The sequence below is a fragment of the Phocoena sinus genome, chromosome 2, assembly GCF_008692025.1.
Source record: "Phocoena sinus isolate mPhoSin1 chromosome 2, mPhoSin1.pri, whole genome shotgun sequence".
NCBI classification, from domain to species: domain Eukaryota; kingdom Metazoa; phylum Chordata; class Mammalia; order Artiodactyla; family Phocoenidae; genus Phocoena; species Phocoena sinus.
In genome coordinates, this window is record NC_045764.1 from 39,271,617 (window position 1) to 39,285,869 (window position 14,253).

The following is a 14,253-nucleotide window of genomic DNA, read 5'->3' on the forward strand; positions in this document are numbered from 1 at the left end:
CCCCAGAGCTTGATTCCACTGAGAAGAGACAGTCTCTCATCACCACACTCCTCCCCATTCCTCCCCAACTCTGCACATCTCACCCCAGTGCCCAGGGATGCGGGTCAGCATGTGGCCAGTGCCTCATCTCCCTTCTGGGACATCGTTCTGCTACCTCCTCCCAACAGTCCTTCTCTTCTGAAGTTCGTGCTGTTACTCCCCTCTTCCTAAACCCATATACTGCTTCCTGTACTCTGGCCGCTCTGTGTTGTTTGGGGACTTTGATTCTCCCAGACTTTTCTGTCCCCTGCCCTGATGTCCACTTTGGGATTTCAGCATCAAGATTGACAGCTTTCTTTGTCCACATCTCATAGTTTCTTGACTTAAACCTCAGTGACTCTTTCTACTCTATTTTAGATGCCTACACACCTACCTTCATCGCCTGCAAATGAGCTTGACTGCAGCCTTCTACACGCCCACCTCCCTTTCTCCATCACATCTTGTGTGGCCACATGTTTTTTGCCTCCTTCCTTTTCTCCCAATCCTTTGGTAAGATTTTACCCCCATTCGTCTTCCTATCATGACCCACCACACCAACTAAGCCATATCCGGTAACCTGGGGCAATGCTGCTTTGCCAGTTTCCAATCCTAAAGATACCTGGTGATCCTGCTGGGATGAACTGAGGGGATCGTCCTTTCACTCAAACACCAATAACATTCATGCCTCGTATGGAACTTCCTTCTGACTAATTCAGCCATGTGCCTGTCCCACTTTCTTGGTCTGTGAACTCCAAGACAGGGATGACAGTGCCATATCTGTTCTCCCTGTGCTCAGCCTGTGTTTGTGCAATAGCCCATGTTTGTTCACTTTGGTTGAATAGACTTTTCTGCTTTGGTAGTGACCACTCCATCACTGTGGGCTGATAATACTCAGATTTAAAAAGCAATGTATCTATCCAGGGTAGGAAAAAATGACTAGAAAGAAAGAATAAAGGAGTCCGGGGGAAGGCATATATGCATTAAATGCCTTTTAATTTAATATGCATTAAAAAAAATGGACATATGAGAGTCAGGTTGCAGGCAGAGGCGATTGCAAAATGGTTTCTCCTAAACTGCTGAGTTATATTCTGCCAGCATCCAGGTACTCTACTGTTAAACAGGTTTATTTTGGTGGTGAAGGTATAGCTTGGTGTCGGGTGATGACCTTGGCCAAAAGAAGGGAAAACATTGCATCTATGCTGAAAGGAGAAAAATTATATTTGCCTTTTTGCCTGCAGACGAGAGAAGAGAGGGGAGAGGGGAGGAGAGGCTTTCCTTATGCAGCTAGTCCTGGGCCACCAGCTTTGTGCTTTGATGTACTCATAGCAATAACACAAGGCCCTGCTGCCAGGAAACAAGGAAGTGTGTTGTCACACAAGTTGATGCCAACACTCTGCTTGTGCAAATACTCAGGACCCAGTGCCAGGCTCTGCATCTTCTCTGCCAGGGGGAAGTGCAAGCACACGGTCACCTGTGTCTCGGGACCGAGAGGCTGGCTTCAGAGAAGGGCTTGTGGCAGCAGGGGAAAGGGCAGCCTGGCATTTAGATGAACGATAACTGCCTTAAGTGGTCAGTGAAGGTCCTGCCCTGAGGAGGGGCCAGTCTCTGAGGCCAAGACCCCACGATTAAGAGGTGATAGAATCTAAGAGAGCACAAGTTCACTGGCCTCTTAGAGCCTGGACGCAGCAGGGCACTGAGGCTCCCAGCAGCAAAGCTGTGTGCGTTCCCCCTGGGCGCCCTGTCGACGGTGCTCCCCCCACCTGGCTCCCGGCGGTGGTGCCAGGCTTCCATTTCTGGCCCTAAGACCATTGATCCTTTAGGGTCCCCTGTGTCCTGTCCACTTGTAGGCCCTCTCAGGCAGTACCTTCCTTTTCGATGCTCTCTTGGGAATAAAATAACACTTTCTAAAACGACAGCGTATGGAAGATTTCACTTCTGGAATGATGGAGACCGCCTGTGCTTCCTCTTCTCCACGTGCCCCTCCAGATCCATTCTGCTGCCTGCGAGGCTGGCCCTCCAGGGATGGCACCACCCTGCTCCCCTGCTCTGGTTCTTGTTGGGCTCAGCCACTGGGCACGTCAGGTAGCCAGAGGCTGGAGCCATCAGCGTGTTTCTGTCCTCTCCCTCTGCGGGCCACGGCTTTGGCAGAGGCCGCATCCCTGTGACTAGAACGCCGCCAGGTTCTGGGGGCTTGTCCCTCCCCGGCTCCTGCTAGTCCTTGAGTGCTGCAGCCTTTTTATCCCGACCCTGCCCATGCCTCTCTAAAGGACTTTCTTTAAGCTTCTCTTTTGAACCGCCTGTTTCTTGCTCTGTTAAACTAATTGCTCCAGGCCCTCTGTCCACCCGAATAAAGGCCAAACCATATCACATCACAGAGCGGTTTCTCACGAGCCCCATGTTTTTTATGCAACGTGTTTATATATAGTTTTAAAGTGTAACTCCTTCCATCGGTGGTTTCGACACAAGAAGCCTCCAGTTGGGTTCCTTTAGTCATTGGTCACAAGTTAACCTTCATAGGTCCTGCTAAGGATGGAAGAGAAGGCAGTAGAGAGACATTTTCCTTCTAAATTCACATTCGGGTCTTGGTCCCTTCCCCTTCTCTAACCTGTGTAACGCAGCAGCTTCCCTACATAAGAGGGCATTTGTGCATTTACTACACGGGGTTCAGGCAAATCGCAATGCTCGGCTGGCTGTGCAGGCGTGGAGCCCCTCGGTGGTCGGCAGGCCCTTCCTGCAGACTCCCCTCCGACAGACATGCATCTTTTCATCTGGTAATGCTCTCATCCTTGGTCCTCTGTCCAAGGAAGACGGGGGATCTCTCCTGCTGGGTCCCCAGAGGCCCCACCTTTGGCTTGTGTGTGGCATCCAGGGACCCCAGAGTCCCGACTGAGCAGTCAGTGCTGCCTGGGAGCCTGGCTGAGCCCGCTGTGTCAGCACCACCCGGACTCGCTTTCCTGCACGTCTCAATTTGGGCTCTGCTCTCGCCCATCCCTCCACCTCCCCTAATTTCTAGAGAACCCTGTTTTATACCACTCTACCCTCCCTCCTTTAGGGTCATGCAGTCTCGGCATCATGCTGATGCCCACGGAGTGTGTAACGCAGCCTTGACTGTGGGGAATCTCTGATGGTTCCAGGACCACTCTCCCGTACTGTTAGGGCTAACTAACTTTAGACACGCCTGCTAACAGTGAAACCTGCTATCAGAATACTCCAGAGGTAGGAGGCACAAAGCTCTCAATTTGGGGCCAAATTACAAGTTAGTAAGAAAAGTTCCTAATGAGCTCTGGAACCCTTAGTTAAGGGGCTAAAAAGGAAATATGTGAAACCAAAGAGGAAGGTGCCTGGTACTTAGCGGCCCACATTTACATCTTAATCCTTCCATTGAGGGTCTCACCTCAATTCACAATCTCGTTTTCAGGAGGAAGTGGAGGGTTACTGTTTGCAATGCTGGAAGCAAAAAACCCACAAATTACTACAGATGGTGGAGATATTTTTATTTTTTCAGAGCAGCTGCAGCATTTACTGGTTGGCATCTGGGCCACAGCTGCTCCTGTAGCTCCCTTCCTGTCCAGGAGAGGCACTTCTGGGCATACTGGTCTCCAGTCGAAGGAACAAGCAAAGGCCATCCCATAAGGAGGCAGAGCTCTCCCTTACTGTCTGAAGGGTCTCTAACAAGCCCTCCCTGGAGAGAGCTCTGACAGTGTGCTTTCCATGACATCCAGCTGGAGGTGGGACTTGAGGTCAGGTTCAGGTGCAGGCTTCCTGCCCATCACAGCCTCCGAGCCTTCCTGGGGCGGCAGCCGTTGTGCGGGATGGGGGTGTTGTCTGTGATTGAGATCACTTCCAGGCCCCCCATGGTCAGTCCCTTGATGGCAGACTGGAAAGAGAAGGAATAGCAGGATGGCACGGTCCCAGAAACGATGCCCCAGTGTGTCCAGACAGGGCTCAGAGAGGAACCGGTCGGGGGTGAGGGGGGTGCAGCGTAGGGATGAGAAAGCTCACTGGCTCTGATATCTACAGTCCCAACCTGATGCTCTCACAGAGCTCTCCCTACCAACTCCTTCACCAAGCCCTCAACGTCGCCCACATCTCCAATCCCACCTGCCACGTCCCACCTTGCGCTTTACAATCTAAGAACAAAGACTGTTGTAAATCTCAATGCATCTTAAGCATTATGCTTTTGTAGTTTCCTCTGCCTGGAATGATCCCCCCTCCCCCAATCCCATACGCATACCTGGTTAGTCCCTCGTCATTCTCAAAAAATCAGTAGAGATGTCACCTCTTTGGGGACACTTTCCTGATCACACCCAACAGGCTCCCAGCACCCTGGGCACAAGCTTTACCACTGCACTCACTAGTCTGTACTGAGGGACCCATTTGTGACAGTCCCCCAGAGGCCACCTTTCTGTTCCCAGTGCCTGGCACACAGCAGGCACTCTGTAAGTGTCTGATGAATTGAAACTAAGTGATCAGGGCTTGCTTTGAGAAGCTTAGGAGATCAGACGCAATGGAAAGAAACTTCAAGCTGTTAGGGGAATCCACTACAGGGTCCACTCTCCCTCCTCTGCTCTCCCGTTTCTCTCACTAACTGAAGAAGCAAGCACACATGCTGGGCTGTGAAGAAGCGAGGTCACTTACCAAGCGCCCTGGCCCCAGGCCTTTAACCACAACTCGGACGTGGGTCACACCCTTCCCCGTAGCTTTCTGAAGAGGAGCAGCAAGTGGTTAGTGCTCTGAGAGAGAAGTGTGACATCCAAACCCCTTGCTACTGCCACCTGGAGCAACAGGGTTATGAGCTCCATGGAACAAGCACCCACACATGTAAACTGGCAGAAGACAGGGAAGGAAGCAAAGAGCAGATGGCCGAGGTGCAGGACAGACACCACCAGTCAGCTGGGATCTCTTTCTGCCCAGGACAGCACTGCCACCTAGTGGATACTTCTAAATATTGCTCAGAGTTTTCCCAGGTGGATAAAGGCAGAATTTCAGAACATAAGGTGCCCTGGACTCCAAGGCTAAGCCTCAGTACCCTCTTAGAAAGTGTTATCTTATCATTTTAATCTTTAGTTACAGTTAAAATTTTCTTTCTTGGGCTTCCCTGGTGGCGCAGTGGTTGGGAGTCTGCCTGCCGATGGAGGGGACACAGGTTCATGCCCGAACCGGGAGGATCCTGCATGCCGCGGAGCGGCTGGGCCCGTGAGCCATGGCGGCTGGGCCTGCGCGTCCGGAGCCTGTGCTCCGCAGCGGGAGAGGCCACAGCAGTGAGAGGCCCGCGTACCGCAAAAAAAAAAAAAAAAAAAAAAAAAAAAAAAAATTTCTTTCTTGTTTATAAAGGCAGTTTATTGCAGAAAATCTGGAAAACACACAGGCCACTCAATCCACCATGCAGAAGCCACCGTTAACACTGACATATTTATTTTAAGTGTATAAACCTGCCCACTGGTGGCCATTTAGTGTGTTTTGATGATCACTAATACATAGCAATCAGTATTTTGGGGCATCGAGCTTTGTCTGAAGGTCAAGGTTTTCCTTCCAGAGATACTCCCGGTTTGGCAGTGAGGCCTGTGTTGTAGCAGACAGTGCCCAGGCTCTGGTCCCAGACCTGGCAGGGTCAGTTCAGAGAACTGGACTGGCTGCATGGCTCTGAGCAAGCCACACACTCTGAATCCCAAATGACTCTTAAAAACATGGGTAATACCAAGGGTCTTCTGAGGATTCAAGATAATGAATGTAAAGTGTCTGGCATATAGTAGATACTGAATAAATACACCAACTGCAGTTCACTGCCACCTTGCTTCTAGGAAGGTCTGCAACAGTTCACGCTCCCTCTGATACTGCAGGAGAGTCCTCACATGCCACACCTTCTCCAGATGGACCATTACCACAACCATACCCCACCCACCGCACTGGTCTTTAAATCCAGGAGGCTTTGGTGAGCCTTCAGCACCTGGCTCCTGCCTCTTCTAGAATGAACCGAGTATTTCACTTCCACTGAAGCTGAGAGAAAGAGAAAAGAGAAGCGTGTTCACACACCTCTTCAAACCACCCCCCATGTTAGGGTAGCCAACAGGAGTTGGCCAATACTCTTGCTTCTGAAGAGCTGCCTCAAGGACAATTTTCCTGCCAGTGATCAGCCATGCAAAAAGTGGAGCCCAGCACAGAGGGAGCCGGAAAGAACACACACTTACCGCCGCGGCAGCTATGCCTGCTGTTTGCGCTGCAATGCCTGTGCCCTTCTTGGCATTCTGAAACCCCTCCGTGCCACAGGAAGCGCGGGCAAGGGGCTGGTGAGCAGCAGAGACTACCTGGATCTGTGTGCTGGGAAAGGAGGGGAGGGGTACAGAATATAATGGCTCTTCAAGGGAGTAAGGGAGCGCTAACCCATGCCCAGACAAGCCCGAGTGTGAAAGAAAAAGACCGTTAGCTGCTTTCACTCTGAGCTTATCCTGTAGGAGGTGCCAGGAAAGGTCAGAATCAACCCCTAAACCTCATTAAAAACTGACAAGTCATATAATCTAAAGAGAGCCGTTATGCATGGAAGGTTTGGGCTCCGCCCCCTAAATTCATGTTGAAATTCTAACCCTTAATGTGAAGGTATTGGGGGGTGGGGCCATTGGGAGATGATTAGGTCATGAGGGTGGAGCCCTTATAAACTGGATTAGTGCCTTATAAAAGGGACCCCAGAGAGCTCCCTTGCCTCTTCCAGCATGTGAGGACACAACGAGAAGCCAGCCATCTGCAACTTGGAAGAGCTGTCACTAGAACCCGATCCTGCTGGCACACTGATTTCTGACTTCCAGTCTCAGAACTGTGAGAAATAAATGCCGTTTAAGCCACCCAGTTTGTGGTATTTTGTTATAGTGGCCTGAGCTGACTAACAGAAGCTCCATAATCTGAGGGTGCTAAGTGTCATCCAGAGGAAAGGTGGCATATTTTCCTCCTAGTATCTTCCCTGTAGCCAGTGTTTAATTAGATTCAGGGTCCTTTCTGGCTTCTTCTTTTTTTTTTTCCCCTAAGAAATTAGATTTTCACATCAGGTAATTTTTAATGATTTTTCATTGGTAAAGTTTCAAATATACACAAAAGTGGATAGAATAATGTCTGAACTCCCATGGACTCACCATTCAGCTTCAACAATTACTAACTCATATCCAATTTGGTTTCACCTATAAACCCTGTTTCTACACCCCTCTATCCCCTAACTAATGGATTATTTTGAAGCAAATCTTAGACCCATCATTTCATCTGTAAATATTTCAGTATATATGTCTAAAAGATAAGGACTCTTTAACAAGTTAAATTAAAATTAAGAATAACTTCAAGAAATCCTTAGATACGCTTTCCATTTCCCTCTTGATCACTGCCCAGTTTCCTGGTCTGAAGAGCTCCCTGAGAACTCACCACAGAGGGAAGTAGAGAGTGGTTATGGGGAGACCTGCTGGAGCTGGCCCTGGGCTCAGGCCACCTGCTGTTGGCCTGGCTACGGCTGCCATTTCCCTACCACGGCTTCTTGGGTTTTCTACACTGAACAGAGTAGAAATAGACAAGAGAATGGCTTGTCCCTGAGACAACCTCAATAAAAATCTACAGAGTGGGCCACAGACCCTTAAAAAAGCAAACGAACAAAGAGAGCTTACCTATGTCCTTAGCAACCTGAGAAGAGAGGAAAATCCAGAGGCTCTCATTCTGAGCTTACCAGATGAAAGCTGAAATGCATCCTATGGCACCTCGCCTGTGCTCACCCTCTAGCCCTGACTACCAACAGTCTCTTGTATTGTTCTCTAAATTGCTTCATAGGCGACTGTTGACCAAACACCAATCCCATCTCCAAGTGGGGGCTGGTGTGCAAAGATGTTACTGATGTCAGCAAGGTTTCTGTTGCCAACACACAGTTGGGAACTTACCCAGCACTGTCTGAAAGCCACACAGAACGCTAGTCTTCCAACCTTGTGCAGCCCTACAAAGGCAGAGGTCGGTGCACGGTGGCCCAAAGCGAGTACTTTAAAGCGACCCTTATTTGGTGGTTTCCATTTTGCTTAGTTAGTAAATCATATATTCTGAAATAATCTCTCTCATTTATTAATCACCCATCCCCAGTACTAACACTTAACAAATACTTTCACAGAGGGACTTTCAGGCCCTAAAATATACTCTTCTCCAACTCTTGAGCAGAACCAGGAAATACAATTCCCAAGGACAGCAATGAAATCTTATGAATGGGATATGCCTAACCTAGTTCACATTTTCATGAAATCTGAACAAACTATATAAAGAGAGAGGTGGTCTCCCCAAACCAGGAGGGAGCCTGGGGGAACCTCTGCATCAGCATCTGCGTGCAGAACGTGGCAGCCTGACTCGTCCGCTCCCTCTGAAGGGGAAAGAAGCCCACTCTAGCCCTACCAGGTGCTCCCTTCCCTGCTTACTTGTTGTATGATGCTTTGATGTGTGCGATTGGGATCTCCTCAAATTTCTTTCCTGCCCACCTCAGAGAACTCTCTTGTCCTGGAATTGGAGGGTAAATGCTGCAATTAGAAGAAAAATTTTAGGTAAAGTTGTTCTGATTTTTTTTTTAATTAAAAAAAATTACAAGGTTTAAAAAAAGCCACCAGTACAAACTCATAATAAGAAACAGCAGCTCTCTGCCTCAACCTGCTCCTGAGGTCACTGCCCCCGACCCTTCTGGCGCTGCTGCCACATCTGTGGCCCAAAGCGAGTGCTTCAGCACGGTGCTTCAGCAGCCATTTCCTGAGTTGCTGACTCTAGACAAAGCTAGTGACTTTCTGCTGGGAGGAAAGAGAATTTAATCCATGCTCCCCATCTTCCCCTGTTCCTTCTAGTGTAATCAGATCACTCTCCAGTCCTCTATAAGCTACTCTTTCTGCATTAAAAAAAATAAAGTCGAATCTCTATTTCTTGTTTTATCAACCACAGATATCTTGACTATATTGTTGTCTGTTTGTACAAACAATATGATTTTTCATATCATATTGATAAGACAAAATTATCTTAATAAAAAAGACAAAATTATCTTACTAATACTTATAAAAATCATTATTATTAAAAGAAAATCCCTGGAATAGAGGTCAGCAAACTTTTTCTGTAAAGGGCCAGATAGTAAATATTTTAGGTTTTGCTGGCCGTAAAATTTCTGTTGCAACTACTCAACTTTGCCACTGTGGTGCAAAAACAGCTACAGACAACAGTAAGTTAATAGGTGTGACTACTGTCCAATAAGAAACAGGAAACTGGCCAGATCTAGGTAGGGGCCAACTTGCCAACCCCTATCCTAGACCAGCGGTTGTCCATGCTGGCTGAACAGCAGGATCACGTGATTCTGATGCTTACACTCCACCCCAGACTTCCGGATGGGGCCTGAGAATCCATTTCTGAAGTAGCCCAAGTGAGTCAGAATGTGAACTCAGGGTTTAGCACACTGGCCTAGACATCATGTTGAGTTCAAGACCCCTCTCTATCTCAGTCCGATCTGTCCTCTGGCTGTCTCTCGGTCAGGACTTCATTTTCAGGTGGAGAAACTGAGTACAAATAGGGGAACAGGGTTAACAAGGGAAGCCAGGCCTTGGGTCGAGGGGCTCTACCTTGGTCCAGAGCTCTGCTCACCACCTGCGCTATTTTTTATTTTAGACTCGAGCAAACCTGCTGCTGCACCCTGCTTACACGTAGAGATCAGATCAGTGTTTGTATCCCCTCAGCCACCTGAACTACAACGGGTTCTGATTTAGAGAATGCACTGTTAGCTGAGCATTATCCTCCTGACTGGCTTCCCTAGAGAGATTTAAAAAAAACAAAACAGTAAACACAGTGGTATTCAAGAGTTACAAGTGTATTCTTTCCTGCTTGGCCTGATCTTAGAGATGATTTAGCATCTCAGCAGGTTGCCAGCTTATCAGCCTACACTGAGGTGGAATGTGGACGAGGCTCTGAGATGACATTAATATTTAAAACATTATCATTTCCCCATTGATAATTTCCCCTATTGACTTGTGGGCCAAAAACTTAAGCCTTCTAAAGTCTGAATATACCAGCATAATGCCTTTTATATAGGGCAAGATTTTTGAACTAGGAAGGATTTGGAGCTTGAACCATTTAACTGAAGGCACAGACAAGATCAAGCTTTTAAGCCTCCCAGGTCCAATGTACAAACGAACAAGTGGTTCACCGCGAGGCAGCCCAGAAACAGGAAAGACAAAGCTTTCTGCCGCTGTTCTGCTGCCTCTTCATACCCATCCTCAAACCAGGCCCGCACACACGGCATCTCTTGCAAATGGCTGACAAGGACTGAAAATAGCCTGCACAGTTGGGTAGAGAAAAATACACAGTTAGTGCAGTAGTACCTACTGTCTCTCTCTCTCTCTCTCTCTCTCTCTATCACAGTTTCTTGACCTCAGTACTACTGACATTTTGGGCAAGAGAATTCTCTGAAGGGGGGCTGTCCTGCACACTGTGGGGTATTTAGCAACATCCCTGGCCTCTACCCAACTAGACATTGTTCCTCAAGTTGTGACAACCAAAAATGTCTTCAAACATCGCTAAAAGTCCCCTTGGAGGCACAGCCGCCCCAGGCTGAGGACCGCTGCTTTACTTTAATGACTTCTAACATCCAGTGGGCCCTCATTGCTGGCAATCATACAGCGCATCCACAGTTCAATTACCCTTTCACTGTCCTGGATGACTATTTTGTACCTTCTTTTGTCCCCTCAGACCTCCAACTCCTTCCTGCTTCCTCACTGCCCGCTGATGACCTTCACAGAGAAATAGAAGCAATCAGAAGTTCTTCCAGCTCCCACTACCAAACATCTGTGCCCACAATCTCTGCCTTCTCTCCTGTTATGAAGCTCCACTTGTGTGTCAGCCCCTCAAGGACAGCAGTCCGGCATCCTCATTCTTTCCCCTCTCTACTGCATCATTCCCATCAGCAAAACATGTGGTCATTTCCCCAACCTAAAAACAAACAAAAACCTCTTGATCCTAAAGCCTCCTTTAGCACCTGCCCATTTCTATATTCCCGCTCAAAGAAATGACCTGTCTTCCTGTCTTCTATTCTCCTTGAACCCACGCCACTGAGACCTTAGCCCCTCATACCTCCACTGAAAATGCTCTAGTCAAGGTCACCGACCAACTCACAATGTTAAGTCCAATGAGCAATTCTGTCGTCAAGTCTATGGACCTATCATATCAGTAGCATTTGATATAGCTAATCTCTCTGCCCTTCAACCACATTAAAAAAAAAACCCACAAAACCCTCCAGGTTTTCTTAGTACTTCTCTGGAGATTTCTTCTTTTTCTTTTGCTGATTTTTCCTCATCTCCCAAATCTCTAAATGCCAGAGGCTCCAGGGTGCTGTCCTTGGACCTCTTCTTCTCTTTGTTTACCCTTTCTCTCTTGATGATCTTGTATCTTAGAGTTTTAAATATCATCTAGGGACTTCCCCGGTGGTCCAGTGGTTAGGACTCGCTGCTCTCACTGCCAGGGGGCCCTGGGTTTGATCCCTGGTCGGGGAACTAAAATCCCATAAGCCTCATGGCAAAAAAAAAAAAAAACCCAAATCATCTATATGATGAGTCTTCCAAATGTATACCTCTAGCCCAGATCTGTCCCCTGAACTCCATTTCTTTCTTTCTTTTTTTTTTTTGCAGTATGTTGGCCTCTCACTGTTGTGGCCTCTCCCATTGTGGAGCACAAGCTCCGGACACGCAGGCTCAGCAGCCATGGCTCATGGGCCCAGCCGCTCCGCGGCATGTGGGATCCTGCCGGACTGGGGCACGAACCTGTGTCCCCTGCATCGGCAGGCGGACTCTCAACCACTGCACCACCAGGGAAGCCCTGAACTCCATTTCTAATAGTCAATATTGTATCTCCACTTGGATGTTAACGAAGCATCTCAAACTTAACCACCCAAATCCAAGCTCCTGCAGTCTCCCCTGTCTTAATGACAACTCTATCTTTCCAGCTGTTTAGGCCAAAAATTTTAGAGTGCTCCTTCAGTCCTCTCCTTTTCTTACGTCTTACATTTACAAACCCTGTTGGTCATCTTCTAAATGTATCAGTCTGACCATTTATACTACCTCCACAGCTGCTACTCTGGTCCAGGCCAGCATCATTTCTTACCTAGATTACTTCAGTAGTTTTTTGGCTGCTTAGGAGACTTCTCCCATCTTCCACCCTCGCTTCCCTACAGTTCAATATCAACACAGTGGCCAAAGGGACCCTTTAAGATGTAAGCAGGATCATGTCAATCCTCTGTTCAGAATTCTCCAGTGACTTCCCACTTCACTCAGAGAATAAGCTGAAGTCCTCATGATGGCCCACAAGGCCGACAGGATGTAGCCCTGCGTGCCTGCTGCACCCCTTTGTCCTCTTGCCCCCACCTCCTGTTTTTACTCATCACTCCACGTTGGCCTTCTTGCTGCTGCTCTCAAACACTAGACACACTCCTACAATCTGTCGTATTTGTTTTTCTTGTTTTCTATATACTGTCCCCTATCCACTCGAATTTAACTTCTACGGGGGCAAGGACTTTTGTGTGTTTGGTCACCGATGCATACCCAACATCTTGAACAGTGCCTGACATTGCTGAGTGACTATAAAAGAATCTTGGCTTAAATTCCTTTGGCAGCTCCCCACTGCCTACAGTGGGGACTGCGTAAAAGCCCCAGTGTTACAGATAAGACCCTCAGCATTCGGATTCCTTCTCACCCTGCTGGCCTCATCTGCCATCACACATACACCTAAATACACTGCATTCTTTCACAATGCATGCGTTACACAGACTGTTAGTTTGCCTAAAATGATTTTTCATCTTTTCCAGCTGAACTCCCATTCAATTCAGTTCTTAGCTTCACATTATTTTCTTGGCACTCTTGCCTGATTTCCTCCAGAGTCAGACACTCACTCTTTCATACTGCAAAACAACCATCTCTTACCTCCAATATACCACTGGTCAGATTATGGTGAAAACATTTGTATGTCTGTCTTCCCTGGTAGACTATGAACTGCTTGTGGGGAGGAATGATCCTCTGCATTTGTATCCCCAGCCAGCACCTAGCACGGTGCCTGGCACCAAGCAGGTTCTTAGAAAAGGTTTGTTAAATATAGTGAAGTATAAGTAGCACAAAGAGGTAGTGGCACTGTGGAAAGCAAGTTACCAAGTCGCTGGGGCTAAGCACAGAAACCACCCTGGACCTTAGACCAACTCAAAAAAGTGCATAACATACACCCTAGTGTAGCCACCCATCCCCGCCCGCTTTTGTGTCCGAGACCCAGGGAAGGTTGTTAGTCTGACGTGATCCCAGAGGGAAACAAAGGTGATATTTACTATACAACTTCGACGTTCACTCATTCATTCATCAAATGTTCATGAGCATTCATTTTGTGCCAAAGCTCATCTCATTTGATCCTCACAACCTCTTCCGGCGTTATCTCCACTTTCAGACGAAAAAGCTGAGGCTCAAATATTAATCTGCATAAGGTCCCGCAGATGGCAAGTGACAAAGAGTTGGGAATTCACTGGTTCTCTGACTCTGGAGGGTGGTGCCAGTCTCCCGAGGGCTGGACCTAAGCGGCCCTCACCTGAAAATGCTGCGCCTCGGAGCTGGCGCCGGAGCCTTCTCCTTCTCAACTTCCGGCTTGGCCCCTGCGTCTTGCATCTGCTGGGCGCTAGTGTGGATGGTGGGGGCCGGCACTCCGGCCACGGCGACCCTGTGGAGAAGGAAAGCTCGGTGAGGTCCAGGCCTAACCGAATCCTAACTGGAGTCCAGGTGTCTCCAGGGACACGGGCAGGAGCGAATTCCCGCGGGTGGCCGTAGGCTCGGAGGGGATAATCATTTTTACCTGGTCGTCGGTGGCCAAGCCCATAAACGCAAGAGCCAAAACCGCGCGTTTCTTACAACCTGCATGACGTGAGTTGACCCACTCAGCTCCCGTCCGCGGCGACCGCGGAGCTTGGCGGGGCTGGAGCGGAGCCAGCACCACGAGCACTTGTGGGGGCGTTGCAGAGGAAAAGTCACCTGATTCCTTTTTATAACGTACATTAAAGATTTTTATTCCCATTTAAATGCTCCATAATAACTATCGTTGAGAGTGGCAACTGGGAATCCGCCTCCCTTTTCCTAGTTTTCTAACATGAGATCTTCGCCCACCCCTCCATATTGGAATGGTTCGTTCTACTAGTTCCGGGGAACCTAGCTTTTCCCGTCATGCTGTGCCCGCACTGCCTTG

General features: G+C 48.4%; 2 protein-coding genes across 6 annotated transcripts in view; one reads left to right on the forward strand and one right to left on the reverse strand.

Moving 5' to 3' along the window:
* The window catches only part of DET1 (DET1 partner of COP1 E3 ubiquitin ligase), a 59,134-nt gene extending 48,444 nt beyond the window's left edge, over nucleotides 1-10,690 (forward strand). The window contains exon 7 of one of the 4 annotated variants that reach the window (XM_032620741.1): nucleotides 6,725-10,690. The gene's annotated coding sequence lies outside the window, so the exon portion shown is untranslated. Of the gene's footprint in view, nucleotides 1-396; nucleotides 3,356-5,819; nucleotides 6,198-6,724 lie in introns of those variants that run through there. The other 3 variants (XM_032620748.1, XM_032620731.1, XM_032620722.1) reach the window with 3 other exon arrangements.
* MRPS11 (mitochondrial ribosomal protein S11) lies at nucleotides 3,492-14,228 on the reverse strand. 2 transcript variants are annotated; one of them, XM_032620818.1, is made up of 6 exons: nucleotides 13,867-14,228; nucleotides 13,606-13,734; nucleotides 8,442-8,540; nucleotides 6,207-6,336; nucleotides 4,657-4,722; nucleotides 3,492-3,895 (listed from the first exon to the last, which is right to left on the reverse strand). In XM_032620818.1, the coding sequence occupies exons 1-6, from the start codon at nucleotides 14,064-14,066 to the stop codon at nucleotides 3,788-3,790; spliced, it is 732 nt and encodes a 243-aa protein (XP_032476709.1). In that variant the 5' UTR covers nucleotides 14,067-14,228; the 3' UTR covers nucleotides 3,492-3,787. The 2 variants fall into 2 exon arrangements, with proteins under 2 accessions (XP_032476709.1, XP_032476702.1); XM_032620811.1 differs by lacking the exon at nucleotides 4,657-4,722 and having other exon boundaries at nucleotides 13,867-14,200.
* Between the last annotated feature and the right edge of the window lie 25 nt (nucleotides 14,229-14,253).